A 27,986-nucleotide genomic window follows, 5' to 3' on the forward strand; every position below is an offset into this window, starting at 1 on the left:
CATCCGATAATTGAAAGCTTTCCCATTTCATAAGTGGGAAACTCTTCTTTTTGAGAGCCACTAGCAAGTGTCCTAGTCAGGCTTAAGCAGCTATCACCACTGAAGTGACTTATGAAACGACACTTACACTAACTGCAGACAAGATTTAATTGTACAGACACAAGCCCACAGCTGGAGTCCACTCAGCAGAACGGTCTTCATGACAAAAATACTGCTGAACGAACAAACATTGCAGTTTAGCAGTCACGGGGCACACAAAATTCAAACGTGTGCTATCAGAGGAATCGTCTCTGGTTTTCATCTTATCACAGAGGTCCAGAGTCAAGTCTGGACACCGGACCTTGCAGAGCGATCCTCTGCTTTGGGGAATCTGCCTGAATGCAGCTCACAAGCCAGACGCAACAGCAGTCATAGGCGTGTGGCTGGCTCGCCTCCGCAGCATCTGCTCCTGGGTCAGACCCCAGCCTCCAACAGTTAATCCAAGAAACGCTTGCACCTGGCACGGGATTAGCAGCGAAGGATTATCCAAGAGTAACCACGCTCTGACCCAGCAGGCAATGCTCAACACACATGGCCCCAGCCCAGCACAAAACGAATGGCCTTTCAGACCGTGCTCCCATAGGAGAAGGTGACTAAAGGCTGGATCTTTGCTTGGTATGGAGGAGGCTGATCGCCTAACCATGCTGATCTGCAGATTGCTCTGCAGGAGGACCCCATCAGAGATAGGAAATGAAAACAGCTGGAAGCAAAGCCAAGGGACTGATGAGGTCCAAAAGAAAAGCTGCCGGTTTCAGGAAAAGGGAGCAGCCTGCTTGACAAAACTAAAAACTGGTGCAGAGTAGAATCATACAATCATTTAGGTTGGAACAGACCTTTAAGATCAAGTCCAACTGTCAACCGTCCACCACTAAACCATGTCCCTAAGCACCACATCTACACGTCTTTTCAACACCTCCAGGGATGGTGACTCCACCACCTTCCTGGGCAGCCTGTTCCAGTGCTTGACAACCCTCTCGCTGAGGACATTTTTCCTAATATCCAATCTAAACCTCCTCTGACGCAACTTGAGGCCATTGCCTCTCGTCCTGTTGGTAGTTACTTGGGAGAAGAGACCAACGCCTGCCTCACTACAACCTCCTTTCAGGTAGCTGTAGAGAGCAATAAGGTCTCCCCTCAGCCTCCTCTTCTCCAGACCAAACAATCCCAATTCCCTCAGCCGCTCCTTACAGGAATTGTTCTCTAGGCCCTTTTCCAGCTTCATTGCCCTTCTCTGGACACGCCCCAGCACCTCAGTACCCTTCTTGTAGCGAGGGGGCCAAAACTGAACACAGTATAAAAGGTGCGGCCTCATCAGTGCCGAGTACAATCACTGCCCTACTCCTGACAGCCACGCTATGTAGACCCGGGACTGACAATTAACACTCCACAACCAGGTTCCTGTCCTCCCAGTGCCCCACACTGCATGGCCGGCTTTCCAGGCCACTGGCAGAACATTCGCCCTGGAGAGTCTGTCCGATCCCTTACCCGAGCACACGACAATATCTGCCGCTAATCCACACACCCTCGAGCCGACAGCGGCAAACCCTCTCCCACCTCCCAGAGACCGGCAGCTGCACACAGCGTCTTTGTGGCCACGCGCTTTATGCTTTCCTCTACAGCCCAAGTGAAAAAGCACCACAGCATTTGGGTGGCCTTCATTTCATCAGCGCTGACCAAGGCCAACAGAAGCCCTAGGAGGTCTCTAAAGCACCCGCACTATTTTGAGCAAGGCAGAAATAAGTGCTCAAATTTGGAACCGCAGAAACTACTCGCCCTCGCACCAAGATGAAAGCGGGAAGCAGAGGGGCTTCAGCTCACCGGGAAATGGTGCGCTGCCAGCTTGCGAGCACAGCAAGCATCCCAAACCAGCACGCTTCTGAGAGTCAGCGTCCACACGCACACAGTCACTCTGCACCCAGCTTGACAGCAGAGCTGCACAGGCTCCTGCCAGAGGGTTACTGACTGAGGGATGCAACCTGGGGCTGCCAGACCGCCCACAGATTCCACTGCGAACACTCTTTATAAGCAGCTTAAATCCATGCCTACCCTGAGCAATACAGCTGGCTCCGTCATTTTGTTTCAAAGCAAGCCTGAAACCGTACTGCCAGGAGCAGCTTTGAAAACCAGTTCAAATTTGAAGCTCACCAAGCACTAAGGTATGCTTACTAAGATTCCCAAACAAGTACTGAAGCAAATTGGAGGGTTTCTCAAAAAAAAGGAAACCTGCTTTATGATCTCTCTGTAACCCCAGGTCAGCAAGTATCTCGTACAGCACAACTGAAAACCCATGATGATGCTTGCCTGGTTCATGCTCACAAATAACTTGCTAACGAACTGATGACAACGACACGCTGAAGGCCTGTGAACTCAAGCTGACAAAAATAAGTAGTATAAAAATAAGTTGAGTTCCAATTTTATGCTGTTTTTTACTTTACATACGGCCAACACGCTGAACTTCTCAGCTGTATAACCACTTCCAACACAACAGCATAAAATTATTTAGATATGAAACTGAACAACACAAACACACATCACTGCACCTCCCCTTTCAATGGCCATTTTGTGCAAGGCATCACTAGAACCTTTTGTGCAACTCAGCAGAATAAAAACATTTTTTGTCCTCGGGCTGGCGAGCAGCAGTTGCCATGGAGGCAGGTTAATAACAGCCCAATAGTTTGCCCAGAGCTGCCTGTGATCTTGGCTACAGATTTAACACACTCTCAGAAGGCGGCCAGCTAAAACAAGGACTGAGATTATTCTCTAGGGAATGAATGCTATTAAACACACACATACACACACACAAATATTCTTGCTAAAGGACAAAAATAAAGAGAAGAGAAAAAACAGGAACCAGCTATTCTTTTAATCTCCTGGAAACTATCAGTCACAGGAAATTGGTAAAGGATGAACCTACATATGTACACAAATCGGCAATTGGTTGCCTAATGTATGAAGAACAGTTCTACAGTCTGCCCAGCAGTGTACAGGCTACTGCATATATGCAGTGGCTTAGCCATTCAATTTCCCATGTCAAATGGCAATTGTGCAGCTAAACCTTCTTTGGTACTTTAAGTATGGCTTTAAGATTTAATTCAGAAAAGCAAGGTAATGCAGAATTAATGGAAAGCAGTCTTAAAAAAAAAAAAAAAATTTCATTCTCAGACTCTAACTCATCCTCCTAAGGCCCAAATGGAGTGGAATGACAGAATCTGTGTTTCAAACGCAACAAAAGACAATGCAATGGGATCAGGTAGCTGTCTCGAGTATTCCCAGGGCTTGCTCTAGGATGTTCACACATCAGCTCTGGAAGCCCAGACCTGAAAAGCTGAGACAGACACATGTTTCACAAAGCCGTTCCTCAAAGCAAGGCATGGAAAACATGATGCAAGGGAAGAGTGTCCACACCTCCTGGACAGAAAACTAGCCTGTCCTGTGGCGTCCCAAACTCCTCCTAGGTTGAACTAGTGCCTCAATGTATGTCAGGTATGAGCCATTGATCCCCATAGTCAAGGTCACTATGGAACAAAAAAACAAGGAACAAAGAAAGCCTGAAAGGAGATTTGAGAAGCCCTCCATTTGATAAACCTCCAGGCTCCTGTGGCTGTTTTCTTAGTTTCCACCTGCTTTTCCTTAGCAGTTACATTTCTTCCCCTCCCATAAATCTGTCTTGCTGTTCTGAAAGATGAAGCAATGGGCAACATCTTTTCTCATCACTTACTTCCTGTAATTGTGCAATGCGTTTCTAGAAATCCTGGCATGTTGGACACCTGCCCAGTTAATACATGGTAGAAATTACACAGCATGTTCCACCACAGAACCCCGATCTCTGCTGGCTTCAGCACCACAGCTCAGGGAGCACGTGTGAAGGAATTGTTTTAACAAAAAGAAGGGTGCAAGAGACCCAAGGAAAGAAAAAGAACTAGGTAACATCTTAAATGCAGCCATCACATGTAAATCAGGCTCATTACGGCCCACCTATGGGAGCCTGGTGTTGGGAGCATTACTCCCAATTTACAAATAATTGTAAGAGGAGAACTCGATGCATTACATTCACTCCTTGCTTCCCCAGTGCTGAAGATCACCCAATACCACGCGTGCATAATACCATCAGTGTCCTAAGCCACCATGGATCTTTGTCAGAAAATGAACTTTATGTCACTGGAAGCAAATGTCAGTTTTACTTTCTGCTACCTACTCTTTTTTAAAATCTCCTTTCTGAATGGCTTATGCATGCTAGGGTGTACATTTTCACACCTTACAGCATGCTCTACAGCTACGGGGCAAGCAGTGAGGCATGCAGGAATACATTAACAGCTGAGAAACAAAAATGGAATTTACCTCTTTCTTCCCTCTGTGAGAATAAGTCAGTACCTGGCAGTAAGAGAACTTTATTTCTTACATCTATCACCCACACCAGCAGCCAAGGGTCAGTGGCAACAACAGAGTAAGGTAAAACATTTCATCTTACAAGGGTAAGTTTAAAGCATGTGACAAATTTCTCTCCACACTTTCATAGGGGTACTAAAATAAAAAGGTTGTGTGTTAAATCACTTGGAAGTCTTTATTGAAGCTCCATCCTTACCTGTTCCTGTTCATCTTAGATTTTTCTGACTTACAAAAAATGACACAAATCTAAAACCTCTGCTATTAATTACAATAAATGCTCACTCACCACACTTTTGGATTAAGTACATTAAGCAGACTAAATAAGCGATGAGCTCAAATAGAGAAAATCCTTTATTTTCTTCCCACAAACCTCTTAAAGCTCTTCCACAGAAAACTTCAAGTTCAACCTTCCCTAACTTTGCCTTTTTGTCCTTGCCAAATCAGAAGCTGTGAAATTAACTTACACTGAAAATGAACTCTTCACGAGAGCCAGAAAACTTCATGTGAGGGTACTTTAGTCTAGCTAGATCAGTAATCTCCCCCCTGCATTCGCATCCCCCTCTCCCAGAGCTGTAAATCAATAAATAAGCCTTCCTAGCCAGCACAGGATCTGCAACGGAGAAGATGTGACCTTCAGATACCACAGCCATCAGGGCTGCCACCAAGGATGAGACCTGAAATCCAGCAATACCACCACTCTCGTCCGTCACAGTGGCTAGCACGAGCTGCTTCATTCAAGTGAAACGCAGCGAGATCTGCGGTAGTCTGATCCATTCAGTAAATCTCATCCCAATCTGTACTATTTACGAGCTACTCAAAGAACAAGTAGCTCCTTTCTGAAGCTTATCAGCATTAATTACAACTTCTCCAGATACTCTTGTCACATACATACGATATTTCGTTTCAGCACTGTCACACACCCAGTTCCCCACTTCTGAGCAGGTATTTATTGTCTGTCATGAGTTTTAAGCCTGCTGTCTTTGAACTTCACTAGATACTTCCATATTCTTGTGTAGCAGAGAACTAAACGTCCTTGCTCGTGCCTCCTGTGCTGGAACAGGCACAGAGAAACCAGGAGAACTGGTGCACACTAAGAACAAGCATCTCACAGCCTGGAAGCACCATCAGCAGAAGGCTTTTTAAATCCACAAAGCACCAAGTATCTCTGTGGTCCTGTATGAGTAATGATAATAAGATGCTCCTAATACTCCAGCAAAAATACAGTAAGCATAGGTTTAAAATCAACCACATTTTTGTCTATCAAGACTAAAAAAACAAACAAAACAAAACAAGCCCTTGCAGATGTTATCAATGTCGATCAAAAGAAAAAACTAAGTTTTTTCCTTTCACTAAAGAAAACGTGACGTTCAAACTGGGGAAAAGGCTATGTTACCAAGGCAAAATTTGTCTCTTCTGGATGCTGTTGAGTGACACAAAGAAGACTCTAAGAACAGACATCAGTAAACATAAGCCCCTATTTTCTCCAAATCTTAGGCACTTCTTATAGAAAAAAAAATTAGCATTCCCACTGCAGGAATCAAACCTGTTTCATGAGAGGACATATGATCCAAATGGTCTTTTACAGGCCTTATCTAATTTATCTTCTTCAGATTTACTGAAATGCACGCACTCCCACCCTCTGCAAGGCTCATTAAGCTCACAGGTGTTCCGGAGGCGTCTTTTTCAGACATCTATGAAATATGAATCACTACATCCACACTCATTGCAAGCGCCCATCCCAGACATTCGCTCTGTGAGAGCACGGAGTCAGACCTGCACGGGAAGAACGCTGCCGCCCCATCAGACAGTGGGACGAGAGAACTGCTCTTGTCCAGCCTTCTTGCTCTTGGACAAGCGTCAGGCAAAACTTTGTTTAATTCGTGTCTTCTCTGTTTTACTTCTGGACCATGAAACAGTGGAAACCACAGCAGAAGAAAAATACCTAATTTCTACTTTGGAAATGGCCTTACTTCAAACAGGTTTATATGGGAATACTTGAGGGTGGAGGTTTTTTAGCTGAAAGCTACTTCTGCAGAAAAAAAGTTAAGCTGGTGATTTAAAAAGAGATTTCTCACATAAGGGACAGCTCAAGCAGTACTGATACAAGCTTCGGCACTATTCCTCCTGGAGACTCATTCTAGTGTTTTACTATCCAAAATAACCCTTGGGACTTTTGCACAGCCTGAGCACGCGGAAGGGCTCATTGACACGCGGAGCTCAAAGTGCCAACCCACTGCCCCAGCAAAGGCAGCCTCTGCTCCAAACTGCGGCTGTGACTCAGCTGACGTATCCACAACTCACGGCTTAACACACCGGAGAACTTTCCTCCTCTGCCCTCACCCTGACCTCCCTCCCCTCGCTTCACCTATTTTTGCCTTCTTGGAGAAACCCTCAGTAAAGTCAACAGACAAACTTCTGCTTCAGCAGGTGCCAGCCCAGGTGATTATTTTGGACAAACTCAAGCCAAGGAGGTAAAATAGATGAAGTGATGGTTGGACTGCCAAAGTTATTAAAATGCCCGAAGGTCCAGACAAGTTTGCTAGGGCAGGTCCAAAAACACCTAAGAACTTCAGTCCCATGGGCTACTTCAGCAGTTCTGTGGAACCTTCTGGAAGGACATCTGGGCTTCCTAGATTCAACCATCCTCCAGATCCACCTGCACTTGGCTGACACCATTTTTAAAGCTGACTTTAACCAAAGCTGAGTATCTTACCTGTAAGACTGGAGTTGAGACTCTTAGCTCCACCCTTCTGGCAGCTGTAACTCACCTCACTCCCCATCAGCCTTCAGCATTCAGCGGGAAAGCAAGAGTTTTGCCACACTGGATTTCAGCCACCGCTACCAACCGCTTCCCCAGTTGACTCCTCCCTAGCTACAAAGAAGCAAACAGAAACACAACCTCTCTCTCCCTAGAGCTGAGGGCTAAAAACACTGTGTGGGGGAGGATTTCAGCTCTGCAGATCTAAGATTCGGCAGGTGAAATCTCCGTTTCAGAGATAACCGAACCTGCCAAGATCTTCCCAGATGTTTACCCAGCTACAGAACCAGAGGAGCGGTAAGAAACATGAGCCACAACTGCAGAAGTCCTTCACCCTGCAACAGCTTTCATGCAGGTATTTCTCCAGTTGAGTTCTCACCACAACACCTTCAAAATTTAAGCTTGCTTCAGTAAGACAGCAGGCTGTTTCAGTGAGACACTCCATATTTGCATGCCCTACGTGCTCAACAAGCAGCTGAAACACCTCCCAAGCATCTGGGGGAAGCAAGTTGGGGGGGGGGGGGGGGAGGGAAGATTCCCATAAAGCAAACAACACCCACCCAGCCTGGAAGAGTGCCTACAGCTAAGCTCATGTTAAATAACCCTTGCTAACTTTCTCTTACTAAAGAAAAAGATGGTACTTTGCTTCCTGGGAAAAGATTTGTTTAGGCATTTTGAAAGGCTCATTAAGCTTGCAGGTGTTCTGGGGATGTCTTGGCTCCAGCACCGCAGTGAATATCCCACACTGACTCTTCCCTTGTTGCTCAAGTGCCGGATCAAAATGGGGAAGCGAGATGATGTCATATGTGGAGACCCTGGGAGAAGAGGTGGATGCCACGAGGACTGCCAAGCAGGTGCTCTCCTAGTGATGCTCATTCGCACACCGGCAGAGGAGGCAAAGTAGAAATATCCATACTGCAAAGGCACCCAAGAAATAACGTGGCTTGTCAAAGAAACAGAGAGTTTATCTCAGCACAGCAGCCAATGCCACCCACCAGTGGGGAGCTATATGCCAGTACTGCAGGGAGGCATGCTACCGTCATGACTTGTGTCGTGACTGAAGTGACATTTTCCCTCTCATCTAAGGCAAAGGAGCAAAGACCAGTATTTGAGTTGTGGCTAATCCATCACCAGTATATCGGTCGTACTCAAGACCCATTCAGAGCAGTTTCATTGCTGCCTAAAAACCTTTCAATTTCTTTAAGTGAAGCCATTTAAAGCACGTTCCCTTGAATTGGCATTTCTGGGCTTTGTTGGTGGGTTTTCCCCCCCTCCCTCCATCAGCAAGAACCCTTTCATCTTCAGCCCCTCCATGACAGGCACCACATTTGCCTGCACGGTATTTCAGCAAGCTTCCCGAGGCAGCCTGCACGAGGTTCAGTTGCCTAAACAAGGGTTTCTAGCACCATTTTAGGTGCCAGACTTCCAGCTGCTGTGACAGAAGGCTGCGTGTCTCTTCTGTGCCCTGGCTCATCCGTGCCAGCACATACGCACATGTCTCATCACTGGAGACAGCTGACGGGGCACAAGACCCCAGTGACCAGGCACCTGGCCTGCTCCCTCCCTGTCCTCCTTCCCAGGACAGCAGCATTTCTAACCTGTCGCTCCCTCCTGAAGCATTTCTCCCTTGTACAACATATCCCAAGTGCACTGATCTGAAGTTTTGGAATGTCTTTTGGCAGCACCAAGTTTGTCACCCAGGACATTTATCATAAATTATGGCCAAAAATAATATTGATATTGCAGGTGGAGATCATGATTTGCAATCTAAGTATCTGCACCCCCCCCCCAAAAAAAAAAAGCCATTCTGAAATACATAAACATTTGATTCTTAAAGAACAAATGTGTGTGAAAATATAATGGAAAAGGGAAGGATTAGGCAGCAAGCTTTGGTGAATATTTCCCTGCAGTTGCTGTTAAAGTCTCTGATGCGGAGGCAGGCATCTCTTGCAAACAAGCTGTCAAGCAGGCTTCAGTCAATCAGCTCCACGAGGAGAGGAGGATTGCTGGATAGAGCTAGCTGCAAATGCTGTCTCTGAGCATTTATATCCTTCATTGTGTTAACCCTCGGTCAGACTGGAATTTTCCAGTGCAATCAACCCTATGCTTGATTTCAGGTGCCTTTCTGAGATGTTTCAAAACTAACTTCCTCCTGAAGACTCAAAATGAAGCTTCAGGAAAACAAAATAGGATCTTTTTGAGGTCTCAAGCCAGGTATCGAAAGGACAGGCATGTGGAACACCAAACCATTTTTAAAGCCTCAGCTAAAATACTCCTTAAGACTCTCACATACGCACTTACTGCATCTAACAAGGGAAAAATGCAAACAAAACCACGGAATATTGTCTACGAAGCATATTGTAGGAGACCCATAAATCAGATGTGCTGTCACTGCTGTAGTGTCAGTTACTGCATTTGTGGCTGCTCAGTTTGATAGATTCACCTGCATACAAAATCCATACTACGATCTCTAAACAGTTTTTAAAGCAATCAGGCAACCCACTTAGAAGGGAGGTGTCCCTCACCACACATTATTGTCTTTCAAGCATTAACAACCGAATTTAAATTAAATACCCACATGAAAGAACTAGAATCCTTATAGCCTTAACAAACAAAACAAAAAAACAGAAGAACATTTATCTTAAATCGTTAGGACTAGTGCAAAGCATTAGGTTTATGCTATTATCATTTCTGAACTCTCCATTTCCCTTTCACCCAGCCCTTTATTTACCTGGAATCCCCAAAGGACTAATATTGCCTCTCAATGCTGGCACATGATGGTACCGGTGTGGCCTTGAACTCCTGTACATCCAGTGGTACCTGCCAATTTCCATTTCTGGTCTGGTGATCACTGCCAATTTCAGGTGGTAAAAAGTCAGTGTCACCAGCAAGTTTTAGTTCAGCACTTTCAGTCATTTCACTTTAAAAACAAGAGCCCAGAAAAACACACTGTAGTTTCAGAACTGAAACAACATAACCTTACCAAACCAAGGGAGGGGTAGGGAGGGACATCGACAGGGAGACACTCACACAGGTGTTAAGAAAGGTTGAATAGCTTAGAATCCACCCAGGATTTGAATTAAACACGTAAGGGAGGAGACTCTATTCCTTCCCCTCCTCCCCCCCTCCCCCTGTCTCCCTCTCTTTGTCCACAGCAAAGAGCTCTGCTCCAGAAGTAAAGGAAGATAAAGCCATGGAAAACCACATTACCTGTTGTTTTAAAAGACCCTAAATCTGTAAAAGCAAATGGTTATTGTCACGTATAGAGGTAGGGCAAACACACGAGTTTGCTCTGTTACATTCTTACATTAAAAAAAAAACAAAGTCTTAGGCTTTATTTCACATAGGCTCTGCTCACATCCAAAAACCTGGAACAAATGTGTTAAAACAGACTTGTTCTGGGTTTACAATGCAGGAGAGCAGTTACCCTTCTCCTCGCCTTTCCAGAGGCCAGAAGCAGCTCAGCAACGAGACCCCACGTGCAGTAACCGACCTGACCTGCTCGCGCTCTCGTCGCACGCTCATCTGCACAGGGCTTCCAAGCCCCCTGAAAGAGGCCACTGGCAAACATCAACGTCAAGCCGCTTTTGAACCTCCACATCCCCCCCTTGGCACCACTACTGGCTTTGTCAAGGCTGTCAAGGCGAGACAGACAGATCTTTACTTAAAATGCACCAGAGTCCCACTTCGCGGTGGCTAAATGAGAAAGTAACCGCCACCTCTGGCAAAAATAAATCTGATTCAGCAGCATTTGGGCAGGTGGAGGAAGCGAAGGTTATGATGCTGAAAACCCAGTTACCGTGGACTAGATCAGAGGCAAATTTTGGGGAGAAGGAGGAGTAGGAATTTCTGGCCTGTGAGGGGGTTGGAAGGTCCTGAACCTGGTCCTTCTTTCATGTGGTTTTGCAGCTGGTGCAACAACAACTTTGGCACAGCTACATTTACATACATCAAGAAGAGAAATAATCTCAACCTCGAATCCACGTGTTGGATCTAGAGGTTTGAAACAAGAAATTGTTCATCTCTACTCTGGCAAATGAACTTCAATGCCAAAACTGTCTTTTGGGTTTGGGATGGAAATTTAGTATCAACAGCTCTCTAAAGGATACTTCATGGCTTGGTATTTCTCCCCTCTCTCTGACTCACAGATCAGCAAGCAGGTGTCAGTATACTTTTCCTAAAAGACATCATTCCACTTTCTATAGCTTATCCTCCCTTTCAGGAGAGCCAAATTCCACATCTTATGAACATAACCAAATTCAAAATGTGCTGAAGGCATCGTTCCAAAATGACTCTGCATGCTCAGGATGATATCATCTCCTTCTGCTTACACAGGAACAATCCTGTTTATGAGATCACAACAGACGCCATAATAATTTAATATGACACGAAATGGAAAATAACAGAATTGCTCGCTAGTACTGCATACTGTCTCCCCTCTCCCTCACAACTGTTTCTTCCTTACTGGACATCGGTAACAGATATAGATATGATTAAAAAAAAAAAAATCTGCAAAGACTTCTAGGAACAAAAAACTTCTTCATTCGCGTTGCAGCAGCATCTAAGTCCAAAACCTTGCCCCTAAAAGGATTTCATCCCAGAAGGCCTGAAGCCCTAGCAAACCCCCTTGCTCGGAGCAGCAGAGCAGGCAGCTGCCTTTCTCCCCTGGCCTGAGGGCACGCTGGTGCAATCACCGCTGTCTGCTGTGGGACAAACATCAAACCCTGAAACCCGGGGACTGCGCGTAAACCTCGGAGCATCATTTCTGTAAGTGAAAATATTCTATGAAGTTGGTTTTTTTTAATTAATAATTTCTGGTTTTGCATTAACAGGGTTCCCTTCATTAAGAAATGGTTCAAATTCCATAAGGAATCTCCATTTTTCCACTGCTCTGCAAAGAGCCGCTTTGCAATGGTTGTTTGGTAGCCCTGGCTGCATGCCTGGCACGACCTCCAAAGCCAAAGAGGATCTTTTGGTGGCTTCACAGGGACCCACTCATGCAGAATCACCACCAGGTCAAAAGACGCAGAGGCTTCAGTGGCGTAACAACTACTGCACACAGCACGTATGAAATAAAAGTTTAACCTTGTTCCCCGAACTCCTAGGAAAGGAAACCGGTTTAAATGACTTTTTTATCTCTTGCTTTTTGAGGAACCAACCACACCGACTGCATCCCCGGGTTTAGGTTACAGCAGTCTCCCCACACAGCTGGGCTCACACAGCTCGAGGTCCCTGGCCCGACCCCCAGCTGTACTTGGCCCCGCGCAGACACAGCAGCTACAGGACTGACGGCGTTCCCGTGTCCCACCACGCAGGCACGCTGATGGCAGCTGTGGTGTTCGATATTCATTTGGGATGAATCACCCTGGACGCCTGTCATAAAACTCCCACTGCCCAACATCCTCACGCGTGCTGCCTTTCGCATGCGGCTTTAGAGGAAACAGTTACGACATTCATCTGCCGCAGCTGACGAAGCAGTCCATGGGAGCAAAGCGAGGGTTGTCATTTGGTCGTTTATGATCTGCTAATGAATACTTCATTAGGAGCAAGGCTGGCCAGAAAATGGGGAAAGGTCAGGGGAACCGAAGGGGGCTCCCTCCACCCCTCTTCTCTCCCCTCTTCAGTCCCTTTGCTCCCACCGCAGAGTCCTTGTGCACATACAGTGCCATCTGGGGTTTTCCCTCCCATTACCATATCCTGTGGCACATTCGTTTAGGTCTTCCGCCTTCATGAGGTCATTCAGACCAGTATGAGTATGTTCTTCGAGTGTTTTTCAACCTCCTCCTGTTTAGAAACCAAATCCTATTCATTAAAACCTAAATCACTAAGCCTGCCAAATTATTATCCCCAGAATATCGCGTGTCCCAGATTCTCCCTGGGCTGGATCTCTCCTCCTACAGTCATATTCTTCAGGGACTTAAAGCAGTTATTGTTTCCACGGGATCTGAAACACCAATAAACTGCTTGGAACGGGAAAAAACATGCAGCATACTAAAAATCTTTGAAGGGCTTGACAGCTCTGAAATCACCATGTGAGCCTAACTTTAAGGGAGTAATTTTGAAAATTTTGGCTAGTAATCATAACAGGTATATAATAAAGACAATTTTTTCAATTTGCTGTAATGAAAAACATATCTATCTGTGATACATCAAAATGTCGCAAGCTCGCTGCGTAAAAAGAACTTTGCCAGAAATGAAATAAACTGCACATTGATTCAGTCCCTTCTCACACTGCACTTCAGCAGCTCCATTTACGCCACCACACAGAGTTGTACGGTTGTGTTTAAGAGAAGTATTTTCTTTCTATATTTTACTAGCAGATACTTGTCTGTTTAGAGTTTAAAATCGGAAACATCACTTCATCCACCATGAAAATAATAACCAAAGCTCAAAGCCATTCTTGAGCACAAGGTCTTCTTTCATCGAGAGCACATCAGTAGGGAAAAGCCAATTACAAGGAACCTCGGGTACAGCTGCTCAGGCTGGTTTTCATTATTCTTCAGCACAGCACATGCAATTTGAACACCGTATGCATTTATACAAGGAAACTATAACCTAGTGTCATGGCTTTCTTCCATCCTCCCACGTGTAATTGGTGAATTCACCATGGTCATCCACAGTTGGGTTTTATTTTGTTTTGTTTTTTGAATATTGCAACTTGGTAGTATTTCTCATAGTTAAATGAAAAGGGAAACTTCTTGTCTCTGTTAATGTGCATCAGGATCCATATCCTTCAGTGCTGATGTAAAACGACATTTCGTTTTTCTTATTTATTCCACCTCAGTAAATCTGCCTGCCCAGTCCTCACGTTTTGATTTAATTTAATGCCTCCAAGATAAACCCTGTCATTTGTAATAATTTGTAAGCCTTCATCTCTAAAATGCATCCAATCTGTCCTGCAGCCCTGTAAAGTATCTGTTAAACATTTTGCTTCAGCTTGCTCATGGTGTTCTCCTCTGATAAGGGCTGCTGATACACAGAATAAAGCTGACTTATTTCTTATCTCCATCAACATGGGTGTTCTTCCATTTCCAATTAAAAAAAACTGGGGCAGCAGCCACTCATCTGGGTGCAGAGAAACAAATGTCTGATAAACACTGAATCCATCAGCTGGGCAGTATCACTGCCTGAATCAGTGGGATTCAGGGGATTCACAAAAATAATTATTAAAATATAAAACAGGAATTCATATATAATTTAGCAAACTTCAAAAATCTAAATGAGAGTAATCATTTTCATTTACCAATCAGTAAATATTCATAAAGCACATTAGCTTGCATAGATTGCCTCAGCTACGCAGCAATCCAAACTAGCTGGCCATCCGCATTTGCCACAGGGCTGGGACATGCAAACCAGCACCTATGCGACACCGCCGCTCAGATCTGACCATATGAGGTGCTCAAACCGAAAACACATCTCACTGCTCATCCCAAGCGCTCGGGCAGTATTGCTCTCCAGTGTTCTCCTCCAGAGTAGCCCTGTATACAGACAGCATGTAGCCCTAGCCCAGCTTCCTCCAAGTATTCATTCTTGACGACCACAGTACATGACTGAGGAGGTCCATGCACTGAAAAACACAACCCGTAAACCTGCAGTTTAAAATTCTCGTAAAGGGAAAAAACCTCCAAGTGTAATTTGCTAACAGTTAAATGCAGATACCTTCCCCAGAACTTGGCAGTGCAAAGCATACTGGGTGTGAACCTGAATACCTAAAGTGAAATGCTCAGCATCTTCTCTTGCTCCGTCTTAGCAACTGCAACATCCCCCAAGCCCCTTCAGATGCTGGTTTATCTCCTTGGACTTTGCAGCAACTCATTTCTGGAAGGAAGAGTTAAAAGACTTTGTGACAGCGCTTCAATCACTTCAAGCTGTGGCAGCTGCCTCACAATCCCTGGATCTCGGGGGTCTCACAAAGGACGGCCATTACACAAAGTCCAGGTGGGATCTCAGAGGAAGCAGCAAATGTTGCAAGCCTGGCGAGCATGGAAGGCACAGCAGGCAGGAGATCCAGTCCAGACAGTAAACAGACACATTTTCGAAGGGGTCAGCTCCCGTCTTATACCCCAAAATTAAGCAGCAGCGTTTTCCTTGAAGTTTCTTCACACAGACTCATTTTTCTCCATCAGCGCTGCTGATGAAAGAACCCTTTGGAAAAATCCTGCCATTTCAGAGGTACCTGATACCTGCTGAGCCCATCTGACAGTCTTAGCACTTCAGAAAATCTGTCCCCCAAACCTGAATATGCCTGCTACATCACTGCTTCATGGCAGTAACTTTGCGGGGGGATCTGGGCTATTTGTTTTGCTATTGAAGCTAGGAGTAGGACTGTTTCAGCTTTCTGCACTTTAATTCTCTGGAACATATTGGGAATTTAGATGAATAGAAATGAAGAGCATAATGTGAGTGACCGTGTGTTACTTCCAGAAATTAGGGAACTGGCAAGAGCAAAGCCTTGAAATGTTACATACACATACCTATGCAACAGATCCAAAGCATAAAATTATCACAGGAAAACTAGGAAATGGTGGTAAAATTAAGATAGGAAGTTTCCCTGCTTGCATCCTATGAAAGCAACAGACCAACCACCTTGATTTGGTAACAGATTTACTGTTCTACATAATGTGCTTTCATCCTTGCCAAAATAAAAGGGAAACCATAAACCCATCACAAACACACTCAGCAACACATTTTGTTTTGCACAGTTGCTAATGCATACGAATAACTTTCTTTGGTGTTTATTGTACATCAGTTTTATCAGTTTAAACAGAACAAAAAAAATGCTGTAATTTTTGAAGAATGATCTATGAGTTAAGGAAGGTTTTATGGCCAAGTTATTTAGGACATTTTGTACATTAATTACTCAAAAATCTGCAGTGAGGTGGGTTATTGTCCACATACATTAATGGCTTTCAGAGTTTAATCTCTCATCAGTGGACCTCCTTTTGTGAAATCCTAAGGGATTATGTAGTACTATGTCTAATCACTTGACAAATTTCATTTACTTGAAACTGAAGCTAGGTTTGAATTATACAAAACACATAGGAGGAATCAGATTCTATGTACAAAAACGAAATCTGGTACTGGACAATACTGGGATTTATCCCTATGTTCATATCTGAACTGCTTAACAATAAATTAAACAATTGTACCTGGAGAAACGTATTAGTTGCTTATCAGCTGCCTATGCCTACGAGAAACTTGAATTACTTGTAGATGACACACAACAGGTTCAAAAGTATACGGCAACTCACATAAAAAGGCAGTGGAAATTGTAATAATTTTGTTACTGCTGTTATCATTTAGCAAAAACTATTGCCATGATTTGTACAGTAGCCTGCTACACTGAAGAGGGACATTTACTTGGCACTAACTGTATGATCCAGAAACATAACAGTCCTTTGGCAGCTGAATTTACCCTCTGAAGTTGAGCACTCCAGACCAAATAAATCACCTGCGTGGCTGGGATGGATGAAGCAGCTCTCCTCCTGCGCTGCCATCTCCCTACTGCAGAACCACTACCACGGAATTGTTCTCTCCATTAAGCAGCAATTCCTGGTGATTAACACATCCTGAAACCTAATGTTGTGAAACTCATTGCATTATTCTCCATTATCATAGCTCAGGCAGATCTCTACATAAGCAAAATTTGCCAGACCACGCCATAGAAAAGGAAAAGGAATTTAAAATTAAGAGTAGCATTTGGCACCAAGCGAACTACACGAAGGTTGCGTGATATTATAATCTATTCTATGTTACTATAACCTAGGTCTCCCACACTGCATTGCAAAGCCCTGCTACATGGCTAGTCTCGATGAAAACACCAGATTATGGCTCTGAAAGCGACACGCAAAGACACGGGCACACGCCACCTCTGTAAACCAAATTTACCAAAACCCGTCAAAGACGCAGCAATAACAAGACTCCTTTTGCAAACATAATTTCTGGTAGGTTAGGACAGATTTGGAGCAAACACAGATGCAGAGAGAAAGACTGCTGCTCTATTAATTTGTTGTCAAGCCATGCAGGAAAGGATGACTGAAAGCCCGAAGACGCAGTAATGATTGTTTAAGAGCTATTCTGACAAAACTGGCCTAAACCTCTTTAAGCCCCCTGAATGAAAAGATTTAAACAGGCTATTGTTAGACCCCTGGGTACCTTTTTTCTCTTGGCTTTGTTCTGCATTTTCCTCCGCTGCAGTTTCCATGGCTGGCTTCATACCATCCACCAAAAATGCCGCCCCCCCTCCCCCCCCAGCAAGCACTTTTTCTCTTCGCCTCCTTTCTCACTCCCTTCCGTCTCCTATTTACGGCGGCGCTGATTGAGCGGCTCTGTTCTCCCCTACAGTAGATTACAGCCCTTTCCAAAACGCCAGAAAAGTCTTGTCAGCTTCAATTTCGCTCCGCTGACTGGTCCACGAGGAGCCGTGCCAGCGAGCGCTCAGCCATACGTCACCGCGGCCCCCAGCTATAAGGCAGCCACCCTGCGCCTGGCCCTGCCTGGGCTCGCCGCGTCGTGGGGACCCGCATCACCGGCTCGCGCCCCCATCCCCTCGCCCTCTGCTCTCCCCCTTTCCCCCCTGGCTCCCAAGGCTCCCGACGAATCTTAATCAATTCCCTCAGCGGTGAATGGATGGGCGACATCGGGAGGGGAGATGCAGGCGAGAAAGAAAAGAGCCCCCCCGGGCGCTGTGGGGCGAGCCCCCCGGCTGCCGTCTCCAAGGGGAGTGCACGCCGGCAGACAATCGCAAGGCTCCCTTTCCCATGGGACCTCGTTATTATGCTTCGCGTTTTGATTTATTCCACATGCCCTCTGCTCTTTCAAGGGGCGGGGGGCGATGGGTCTGCTCTCTCTGTTTGCTTTCTTTGCCGAGGAAGTTCCGCTCACCCACAGCAAAAGACTGTGCAAGAGAAGCATAAAAGCAAAAGTGGGCATATATACATGGAAAATTTAAATTCTTTCCCTGACTAGCAAGCACGATGGAAAAAAAAGCACAAAAGAACCCAAGCAAGCAGAAAGGAAGGACCTAAAATGCATGTGCAATACTTTAAAGGATACAAGGTTTAAGAAAACACAGCTTGGCTTTAAAAAGGATGTCTGCCATTAGAGACCTAAAGCCATGCTTAGAAGTAAACGCAGAGTTGCTGTTAAGCGCATGTTTGACTGCTCCCCTAAATCCAGCTGGACTGCAGCATGATCTAACAAGCCATACTGACCTGGTGCTGGGAGCAACAAACCCCGGACACGTCTGCACTGCACCTTGCCAGGCGACTTTCGGCATCCCCAGCCCGCTCAGAGCAGCCCCGTGCTAGGGTGCCACGGACCAGGCAACACCACATAGGGGTATTACCCACCTCCAAACCCCAAGACAGCTGACATATTTAAGGCTGCACTGAGGCTAATTAACTTTGCCTATCACTCTGCTTGTCTCAGCGGCCTCACATCACACGACGCCGCACAGGGCAGACATGCCCAAAGGCACCCCTTTGTGTGTGTAGGACGATGGAGCAGCCACGGAGCGATGGCCTTTGCGGTCTGGCAGGCTTCGCTGGCGCAGTCACCGCAGCCGATTCTGCAGGCTGCAAAGATGCCTCGCAGATTCAGCAAATGCTGGGGATGTTAAAACCTACACGCTGCATGTTCCATATAAGAGATTCAACCAGGAGAGTGGGAAGAGGGAAGCAGTCCAAAGATCTGTAGCTGCAACTCAGCCTCTTTTGGTTAAAGTTACCACACCCACAATTTTGCTGTGCATTTTTATTTCTATGGATGCCCAGTAAAAGGCACAAAAAACCTCAGACTCAACCTTTAGAGAAAGTTCCCTTCTCTTGCAAGAAATCAGTGCACAAATCCTCTTCTCTCACCATGGACACCATAGCTGCCACTTTGCTTTGGGCATTACTGCTCAGACACAGGCTTCAGCCCAGCTGCCAAGAGGTCTTGGACTTATCCAAAGGTTTCATATCAGAGCATCAACACATGATGTAAAGCATTTGTCTAAAAAGCTTTCTGGGAGCCCAGGAAAAGTCTACAGTTGAAGCTCCCACCTCAGCAGGATGAAGTTAAATTGTAGAGAACATGAAGTATCCTCAAGAACCAACCTGAGGCAAGGGGTTGGATTCCTGAAGGTAATCAAATCATCAGCCCTAGCAGAGAGCTCAACCCAGATGCAAGGCGTAGTTCCCCAGTCTCCTCCTCCAGCGTCCACACAGCAGTCCATACACATACCGAAATCCTGCCCAGCAAGACCACGTACTGCAAATGCCGTCCCTCAAGGAAGCAGCTGAAAGGCGAAACCACAGGTGATGTGTTTGCCATATTCTGTTAAACATTACTAAAAGTTGTTCAAATCCCACAGTCAAGAAAGGAAAGACAACTTCCTTACATTTGGGATAATGATTATATAAAGACAATGTTCTACAAAAAAGTGTTTTTTTTTCCCCATTTAAAATCAGTAAGATTGAAAATCCATAGCAGACACACCTACTTGCTGAAAGTCACACAGATTTTAGTCATTGGTCAAACCAGTTGATTGCCTCTGACATTAAAATTCCCATCTTGGAACCCCTCATTGTTCAGCCGGTACTTCTGCTCGCTGCTGTCATAGTCTAGATCTCCATTAGTGATCTTTACTTTGGAAGGTCTAAAACTTTAAAAGCTTGAAACCTCACTTCTGACCACCCCAAGTTACAAAACGTCTGTTCAAAAACTAACTCAAGTGGTATAATACTAATGCACTTATCAGTATAAATACACAGAAAATACAAACATCATATGGAATTTCCTTTCTTTAAACAGAAAATACATCAGACAGAACCTTCGGTTACAGCCTGTCCCTGGAGGAAACCCACTACCGAAGCCCTCCGCTCTGCATCAGTGAGACCTACCCCTTTGAACAGCTGTGTGCTCTCCTGCTGGCAAGCAGATATTGTCAGGCAGGCTCAGGACTTCAGAGCAGATGTTTTACAAACACAAAACTAACAGGCTGGGAGACCTTCCCCTACTTTCTCCCAGGATAACCCCTTCCCCAAATGAGCAATCGAGAAGTCAACGCACAATACCAGAATCAACTTCACAGGAGCTTGAACTTCAGAAGCCATCAATCCCAACTATTCAAAAGCATTAATTCTACCTACTACATCACCCTCTAAAAGCTTCAAGTGATGCATTAGTGTAAAGTTCTCCCCCCTCACTTCTTACTACTTTCCAGATCGCTGAAACATATGATGGGTTTTAAGCACTTAGCATCTTAAGTAATTTCTTCATCTTCGAGCCTCTGTCCCATCGCAGCAGATAAAACAAACTATATGCTATTTCCTCCAGTGCTAACACGGGTGCTGATCTTGTGCTTCAAGAATTAATCCCAGCCAGCAAGGTGTCTTATGCAACGCTCCCTCCCTTAATCAGATACATCCTTTTCACAATAGGTGATGAGACTGGGAGACGTCAAGTTTATGCCTATGACAACACAGCAAAAGACAGAGCCACAAAAGCAGAAATTACAAAAAAAAAAACCCACCCCAACTTTAAAGACTGATATTCAGCAAAAACCTGCTGTACAGACCAGCCTGATATAGATAACCAGCAGCCAGGGAAGTGGGCTAGTTATATTTCAGGAGTTCAGCCCAGCATTTTATTTGTAGACCAGAATAAAAATGAAAATTAGGAGAGGGGCTGAGCATTAAGGGTTTCTGCTGCTAAAGCATAGCTCTGAGCCTACAGCCAAACCTCCGGATGAGTAGCAGTGGAGCAAAGTATGTGAAGGCACTGCAGACCAAGTGACATTCACTGCAAAACTACTTTTTAAAAATAAGTTTTAATCTATTTTATCTAGCTTTAAAAAAAAACCCAACTTTTAATCATTTTGCTCAGTCAAATAAAATACTGCAATTGCACAAGTTAAAAAAGGTATTAAAAACCCAATTCTGTCCACGTGCCAATTTCTTTCAAACCTCTATCTTTAATGTCACTGCATCTAGTTTACATTCCTGAAGGCTGAGGAGCTCTATCGTAAGCTACAGCAAATTCTTCACAAGCTTTCAGGAGCTTTTTACACACTTGCCATTTCTACAAAGGCTTCACAGAGCTGTAATAAAGAGTGTGCCCACATACTTCAAGAGCAATTTGAGAATAGCCTATGAGATCCAAGACTCAGAAGTTAAAATTCAGAGACTGTCCCTCAAACAAGACTGACAAGTATTCCAAACAACTAATTTTACAGACGACTTCTAGAATACTGTGGATTTTCTTTTTATGAAGTATGCAAAAATATTCAAGAGAAAGAACAAATACACATGCAGCCACTTGGTGTGTCTCTCAATGTACTTGCCTGTGTTCAGAACAGCTTTAGACCAGTTACCTAAGACTTGAGTATAAACCCCTGAATGCTTATGGAAAAGTAGGCAAGTTTTCCATCTGTATAAAATGACAACCAGCATGACAACCAGCTTTTAGTTGTGTGGCAGTTACGTACCTGGCAAGTACTTTAAAAAAAAAAAAATTTGGGCCCATTCTTTCAGACATACTAAATTACTAGGAAAATGAAATTCAAATTAATAAACAAATAACAGTGGAAAAAACCTGCACTTTTACCACAGTATAAAATACAGACTACTAAAAAACATGAATCTGCACTGCACTTTGTGATCTCAATCTTGGATTTCTGTAGAAAGGGCAAAACTATAGGCTTAAGCGTGGATAGAGGTTATCCTTGCAACCCAAGAAAATCACTGAGCTAAGTGATGCAGGTTAAGCTCACGAGGGCGAGCAGACCTCAGCAGTGTGAAGGCGCCAGTCCTATGACCTCCTTAATAAAGCCCCATGAAGACAGCAAGAACTGCTGCCAAGCTAAATGCCTGGTGGCAAGCAGGCAGGCAAAGTAGACGCCATCCAGTTGTGGGGTCTCATACACCTCTCTGGCCAGCCTGCTAGCCTCCAGCTGGACTGCTGCTTTAGTCCACTGTGGCCACAGCCCCTGGTGAGAATCAAAGGCAATCAACAGCCTAAATCCAGAACACACAGGAGTGGCTAACCTTTATTTGGAACATAAAGGGGAAAATAATCCCTTAAAGAGTGAATAGATGGTTCTGTACAGCTTTTCCAATAGGTAAGTCTGAGCAAGCCCTTGTCTCAAAGATGACTCCAGGGGTAGAGAAGTGAAAACTATCACAGAAAAAGCCTGAAGAGCTATAATCAAAGTCAAAACAAAAGCAAAAGTTCATGGTGTTCTTAAGCAGCTGGGAAGTCCATTTCTGCTTATGAATAGCAGTCAACAGCATGGAAGTAATTACAAAAAAAGCTAGATATTGCTTTTTTATGCTAACTAATGGCTTTAGTAAGGTTTTCCTGGGTTTAAGATACTTGTATTTAAAAAACAGACCTGGGGAAAGTCATTCAGAACCCTAACAGGCAGAACATGGGAACCTCAACCACGCCAGAGATTTCTGAGGAACAGCAATAAAAATGAAAACAAAATAGGCTACATTTGAAACTGAGCTGGAAGCATTTATCACCTCCTGCACCCCTCTCCTGTGAGGCTGCCTGGAGTAGCACCACGCTCTTGGCAAGCCAGAAAGAAATAGGCTGACAAACTGGAGCCCATTTATAATACAGCTGAAAGAACATGGAAATATAGGAAACAAAAAGCAAAGACATCCTAGCATCTCCCCCAGAAGTAGCTTTCATTCAGCAAGCAATGTTCAGAGCGCCAGCCCTGACAGTCGTCTTCAGCTTCTACTCCAGCTCAACAATTTTATGGCAGTATGTATAGTTTCCTACAACTGTAATGCATGGCAAATTTCAAATGCTTTAAATCTAAAATTAGGCAGCAAAACAAGACTTTTCTGCTCAGCAGTGGCAACATCCTCACATACACGACTCATACATGAAGGCCTTCAACAGTGCTTCAAATGCTCCTCCATCATTTTCAGGGCTAGTTTCTTGATTTTAGCACACATAACCACATTTTTTTTGCTCTCTCTGTCACCTTCACAACAGAGAGGAGATTCTCAGCTGTCATGCTTGTGTCTCCCACCCCTCTGCCTTGAGTCACACACTGGGCAGCAGCAGAAATGCTGCAGTGCAGCAGGAAAACGATGTGCTCAGGTCTTCTGTCTTCGTTCCCTTAGTTCTGTGACCTGAAGACCATCCAACCTACTGAATTTTTCCTATGGACCCTCTTCTCCAATATCATTGCCAAAGCTTGCTGCCATCTCATAACAAGAGTTCCTAAATACTTGGATATACTGAAATAGCATTCTAGGTATTTATATTGCACTTGCTATCCCTTAAGTAGAAGTGCCTCTTGCACTTGTAAGAAGAGCTATTTCTGCCAGAGGTTTAGAAGGCAGAAAAGGTATCATCATAATATACTCCTCCTAATACAGCTCTTTGGTCTCAAAGCACATGTGAGTTTGAGACAGGAGTGGCATTTGGAGGCTACCTGTTGATTTTATATATATATATATATATATTTATCTATAAATAAACCTAAACTTCACCGAGTTCAGCCTTGACAGAAACTTATTCTCCTACTCCACAAAGTCAGATTTAATCATGCAATCCTGTGTTAACTTTATATCCAGTTCTGATTTTCAAAATTGCCCTCCCACTCTTCGCATAGACTTCAGCATCCCACCTACAATCTCTCATCTATTCAGTATTCGTTTTGTTCTTCAGTCTTGGCCTCAGTCCAGTCTTTTCACAAAGCATGGAAAAAAAGCAGGGAAATATATAAAGAAGTACAAAACCCTGCAACTCCCCGAAAAGAAACCATGGGTGCTCATTATAAAAAAGTACCCCACACTAGAGGGGCGTGAGGAGAGACAGGGATGAAGACTCCTCCTGAATTTCTTGAGGGATTCCATGCATAAATCATAGATATAGATGTGTGTGTGTATAGATATGCAGAAAACTTGTATGTATGAGTATATGTATATACATGAAGAAAACATGCATATGATTACATACATATTTTTATTGAGCAGAAAACCTTATCAGCATCATTGGAACCACAGTGAGGAATGCAAACTAATTTATAGAGTCATGCAATGAGTATTAAGTTTGATAGTGAATGCACAACTAAGCACCACCTCAGTGTTACAGCCTCCTCTAGCTCATGATTTCAGGGCTGTGAACCGAGTTACCCAGTGGGACAGTGGAGTTTGCCGCAGAGCTAAACCACGCAGTGAGAGCACCATTTCTTAGGCACCACCATCCGCTCACCTCAGTACCCCGGGTTGAAAGGCTGGCCCCAACAATGCTAGGCTCAGCTGTACATTGCTCCAAGACCCACTAGTGAATTAGTGGGCAGTTGTCTGTCAATGTTTTGAAAAGCCCATGTAATTCGGCAGTCAAAATGTTGACATAAAATAAAGCATCAGAATAATGATTGGTACAAGGTACTGAAATTCACTGTTTAAAGTTTCAGCACCTTGTAGGTCATCATTACTATAGCTGTTTCCCTGATACTGGAAATTCCCATTCCGGTATAATTTAACTATACTTTGGGAAAGATCCTGGACCACTTCCGTCATGCAGCCCTGGACCGCCTGCTGAATTGCAGGTATAGTTTCTGTTCACACACAAGACACTAGTCATGAAATGCCTAGCTAAGATACTACCGAAAGGGTCCCCAATTAATCACTGTACTCTTTGCAAGAGCAGATATCCTCATTAGGAAAGCGCCAGGACATCAACAAGTTCCACTTTGAGGGTGTCCAATTAACTCACCGACTAAGTATGTGCCAGGCAACTTTGACTGGCCCAGCTTTTCCAGTCCCCTCTTTCTAGCTGCATCAGTTGGGACCCCAGTCACGTGTAAAGCAGTGGTTCCTTCCGCGCGTTACAATGCCTTTGAGAATGCCGCTGGTGGACAACAAACAAGGGCCGCTGAAGTGTTTAACAGGTCTTTCACTTGTGCCCATGACAAAGTTAAATGTGCAGTTAGGGAGTCCAGCGCAATTAAAAAAAAACCAAACCCACCTTCTACCTTACAAACAGGGAATGGCTGAACCTGACGACAGGGAGCACGGCTGGAGCTCCGTCTGGATCATGTCACGCCTCGATTTTTTGCTGAACCTCAGCAGTAGGCGTCCTGCATACAAAGCGAGCGCCAAGACAAAAGTCTATAGGGTGAGTTAAGGACAAAGCAGCAGCTTTCAGCCTGGATTCCCAGATAGGCTGTCAAGTAAGATCCCTTGCCAGGGCAGGATTATTCCCTAGAGCATACATTTCCAACACTTGGTCTTGCCTAATTTTTTAAGTGTCTTGAGCTCGGAGCCTTTCAGTTGTTGCGGTAGAAGAGCCGCTCTGCAGCGCGGCGGGTTTCGAGGCTCAGCACAAGGGAGGGCTGGCACAACGGCCAGGCCCCACTGCGGCCGACGCAGAAGGAATAGCTTCTCCAGGAGGAGGGCTCTGGCCTCCAAAACAGCCTCCAGTCGTGCTGCCTAAAAACCACACAGACCCTCTTCTGAGCGATCCAACCCTGACACTGCCTAGTTACATCCCTGTTTCTCTGTGTCTTTCCAAACACACTTGTTTTAAATGGCTGAAAGGCATCATTTCTGCACTTTGTCATGAGTCAGAGTGAAATTCATTTAGCATCTACTTTTCTTCATCTGTTCCTTGTATCATTCCCATCTCTTTTATTTCTGCTTTCTGGGTTTCAGCACATTTGTAACAATCCCTCTTGCACTCAGAGCTTCCCAAGTGTAAACACTAAGCATTACCATTACGCGTTTGTTCTGGAGACCCTTGCATTCACTATTCAAAATGGCATTTTTGCTCTCGGTAGTACTACAGACACCTCTTGTGTATCTTATCATCACTACCTGTTCCTGAAGTACCATCATCTGCTCCACCTTTCTGCACCATTTGGAGAGGAAAATAAAGGAGCTGAGGAACCAGAGAAAGGGAAAAGGGATGGATATATTGAAGAAAAAAACATTAAAAGAATGGAAAAAAGCACAAGGCAGAAACAACACCCAAGCCTCTGGCTAAGGTTCTTTCTTTGGTCCGTAGGAGAAACTGTGTATCAAAAAACTGTACCAGGTCGGATGTGCACTCACCATCCTGGAGGTGACCGAAGGCATGTTGCTCAACACGGGATAGAGCTCCTCTCATTGCAGACCAGAGACTTGCCCACCAGCTGCAGAAAAAGATCGCAGCTTCTCATGCCCAGCCAAAATCAACCAGCTTGATTTGCCTGTTCACAACTTTATTAGCACAGGGAAGAAACTGAAGACCAACCACAGCTTTAAAAGTATTTCTAAGCACTTAATTCCAGCTGTTGTCCTCAGAAATATTTAAACTAACTGTGTGCTCAAGTGTAGCGCACAATTCTACTGCACACAGAACATCACCAGATTGTAAATGCAATCAAAAGCCCATTTTCTTAGTTTAACTTGCCATTAGTGCACTGCAGGCTTTTAGAGCCAAACAAACAACTACAACTAAATTCTCATTGCCATTTCCAACCGTTTCCAAGCAAATATCATAGCAACATTATCAGCACCTCGAGTTCATTTAATCCTAAATTCTCTACAGTAAAACAACACTAGCACCTGTTAAAAAGAAAACAGAAAATGTACTCCTCCTGGGTAAATCGAGCATCTCCCCAGCTCCAGACCAAGAGCCAAACTCCTGAGACAAAACTCGCCATTTAAAGACCTTTTCATGACTTTAAGAAAGAGAAGAAAAACCCCAAACCCTAGGTTTTTACATATATCATGCAGTATTTCAAGAGTAGTGCTCACAGATTTTTAATATGTACCAAACGCTGATTAATGTATTTATTTCAACCTAAAATACAATCAGAAAATGAGTGGCAACAGACTATCATTTCACAGATTCCCTTCAGTTTTGCAACTGTGCAGGACCCCCTTCCCGAGCTGCAGTTCCCTCTTTGCTGAGGGAGCTCAGCGCCGCGCAGCCGGCAAGCACCCACCGCCCTACGAGCACTAGCAACTGAGGAAGGAAGCGACGAAGGCCTTATCAGGGAAAAAATCAGTTATTTCAGCTTAAATTACGCTTAAAGTGAACAGCAAGCCGCTGCCCGCGCTACCCAGGAGCAGATGTCGGGTTACAGGGCTGCGGGACAGGCGACAGTGGTTGGCGCTGGCAAACCTTGATGGCAGCCCCTCCGTGCTGAGGCAGGGAGCCCCTGGGGACCCCTGCCCTGCCGGGGCCGCTGGCGCCCATGGGAACCCGCGCGGCCCCGGGGCTTCACGGGTGAGCGGGCTCACCAGGCCTATTCAGCCCCACTCCCTGCGCACAATAACCGGCGGCCGCGCTCCCACAATACGGGCCTCCCCCTTCTCCCCGCTTTTATCATCCTTCATATCTCGGCGATGACAGGACTGAAAGGGCTTCTGATGGGAAATGTGCTTCGAATTAGCATATTTCCCCTGCGTACAATGGAGGCATTAAGCTGCTGCGTTTTGAAAGTCCAAACAAAAGCAGCCCGGGCTGTTTTTAGCAGCACTGTTTGAAGTTTTATTCCCCCTCTCTCTCCCGAGCTGCAAGCATATTTAACTAATTTTCACTCTTTCTGTAAAGAAGGAAGTGCGACCGATAAAATCTTTTTCAGTAAATTATATTATTTGACACTTTTCAGACTATAAAGGAAAATAAAAAGCCACTCTTTCCATGTGGCAAAGAGCAACACGGTGTCTGGGCCGTGCTTCCACCGAGCGGCAGGCTCGGGGCTCGTCCCCAGTGACCTTGTCTGGCTGCCCCCCGCACCAGCACGGACCCTGGCAGCAAGGATTTTGGAACTCAAATACATTCACAGTAACCCGATATAAAG

At 44.9% G+C, this 27,986-nt stretch overlaps 1 protein-coding gene across 6 annotated transcripts in view; it reads right to left on the reverse strand.

The window, feature by feature from the left end:
• Positions 1-27,986, reverse strand: part of GPM6B (glycoprotein M6B) — a 110,031-nt gene that overhangs the window by 14,599 nt on the left and 67,446 nt on the right. For 2 of the 6 annotated variants that reach the window (XM_075428702.1, XM_075428718.1), the window contains exon 1: positions 17,339-17,580. The exons of 1 other annotated variant lie outside the window; for it this stretch is intronic. In XM_075428702.1, coding sequence (XP_075284817.1) covers positions 17,339-17,399 — 61 coding nt within the window. In that variant the 5' untranslated portion in view covers positions 17,400-17,580. Of the gene's footprint in view, positions 1-9,914; positions 10,035-17,338; positions 17,586-27,986 lie in introns of those variants that run through there. 3 more of the 6 variants (XM_009940632.2, XM_009940633.2, XM_075428681.1) reach the window with 3 other exon arrangements.

The sequence above is a fragment of the Opisthocomus hoazin genome, chromosome 1 (assembly GCF_030867145.1).
Source record: "Opisthocomus hoazin isolate bOpiHoa1 chromosome 1, bOpiHoa1.hap1, whole genome shotgun sequence".
Taxonomy (NCBI): Eukaryota; Metazoa; Chordata; class Aves; order Opisthocomiformes; family Opisthocomidae; genus Opisthocomus; species Opisthocomus hoazin.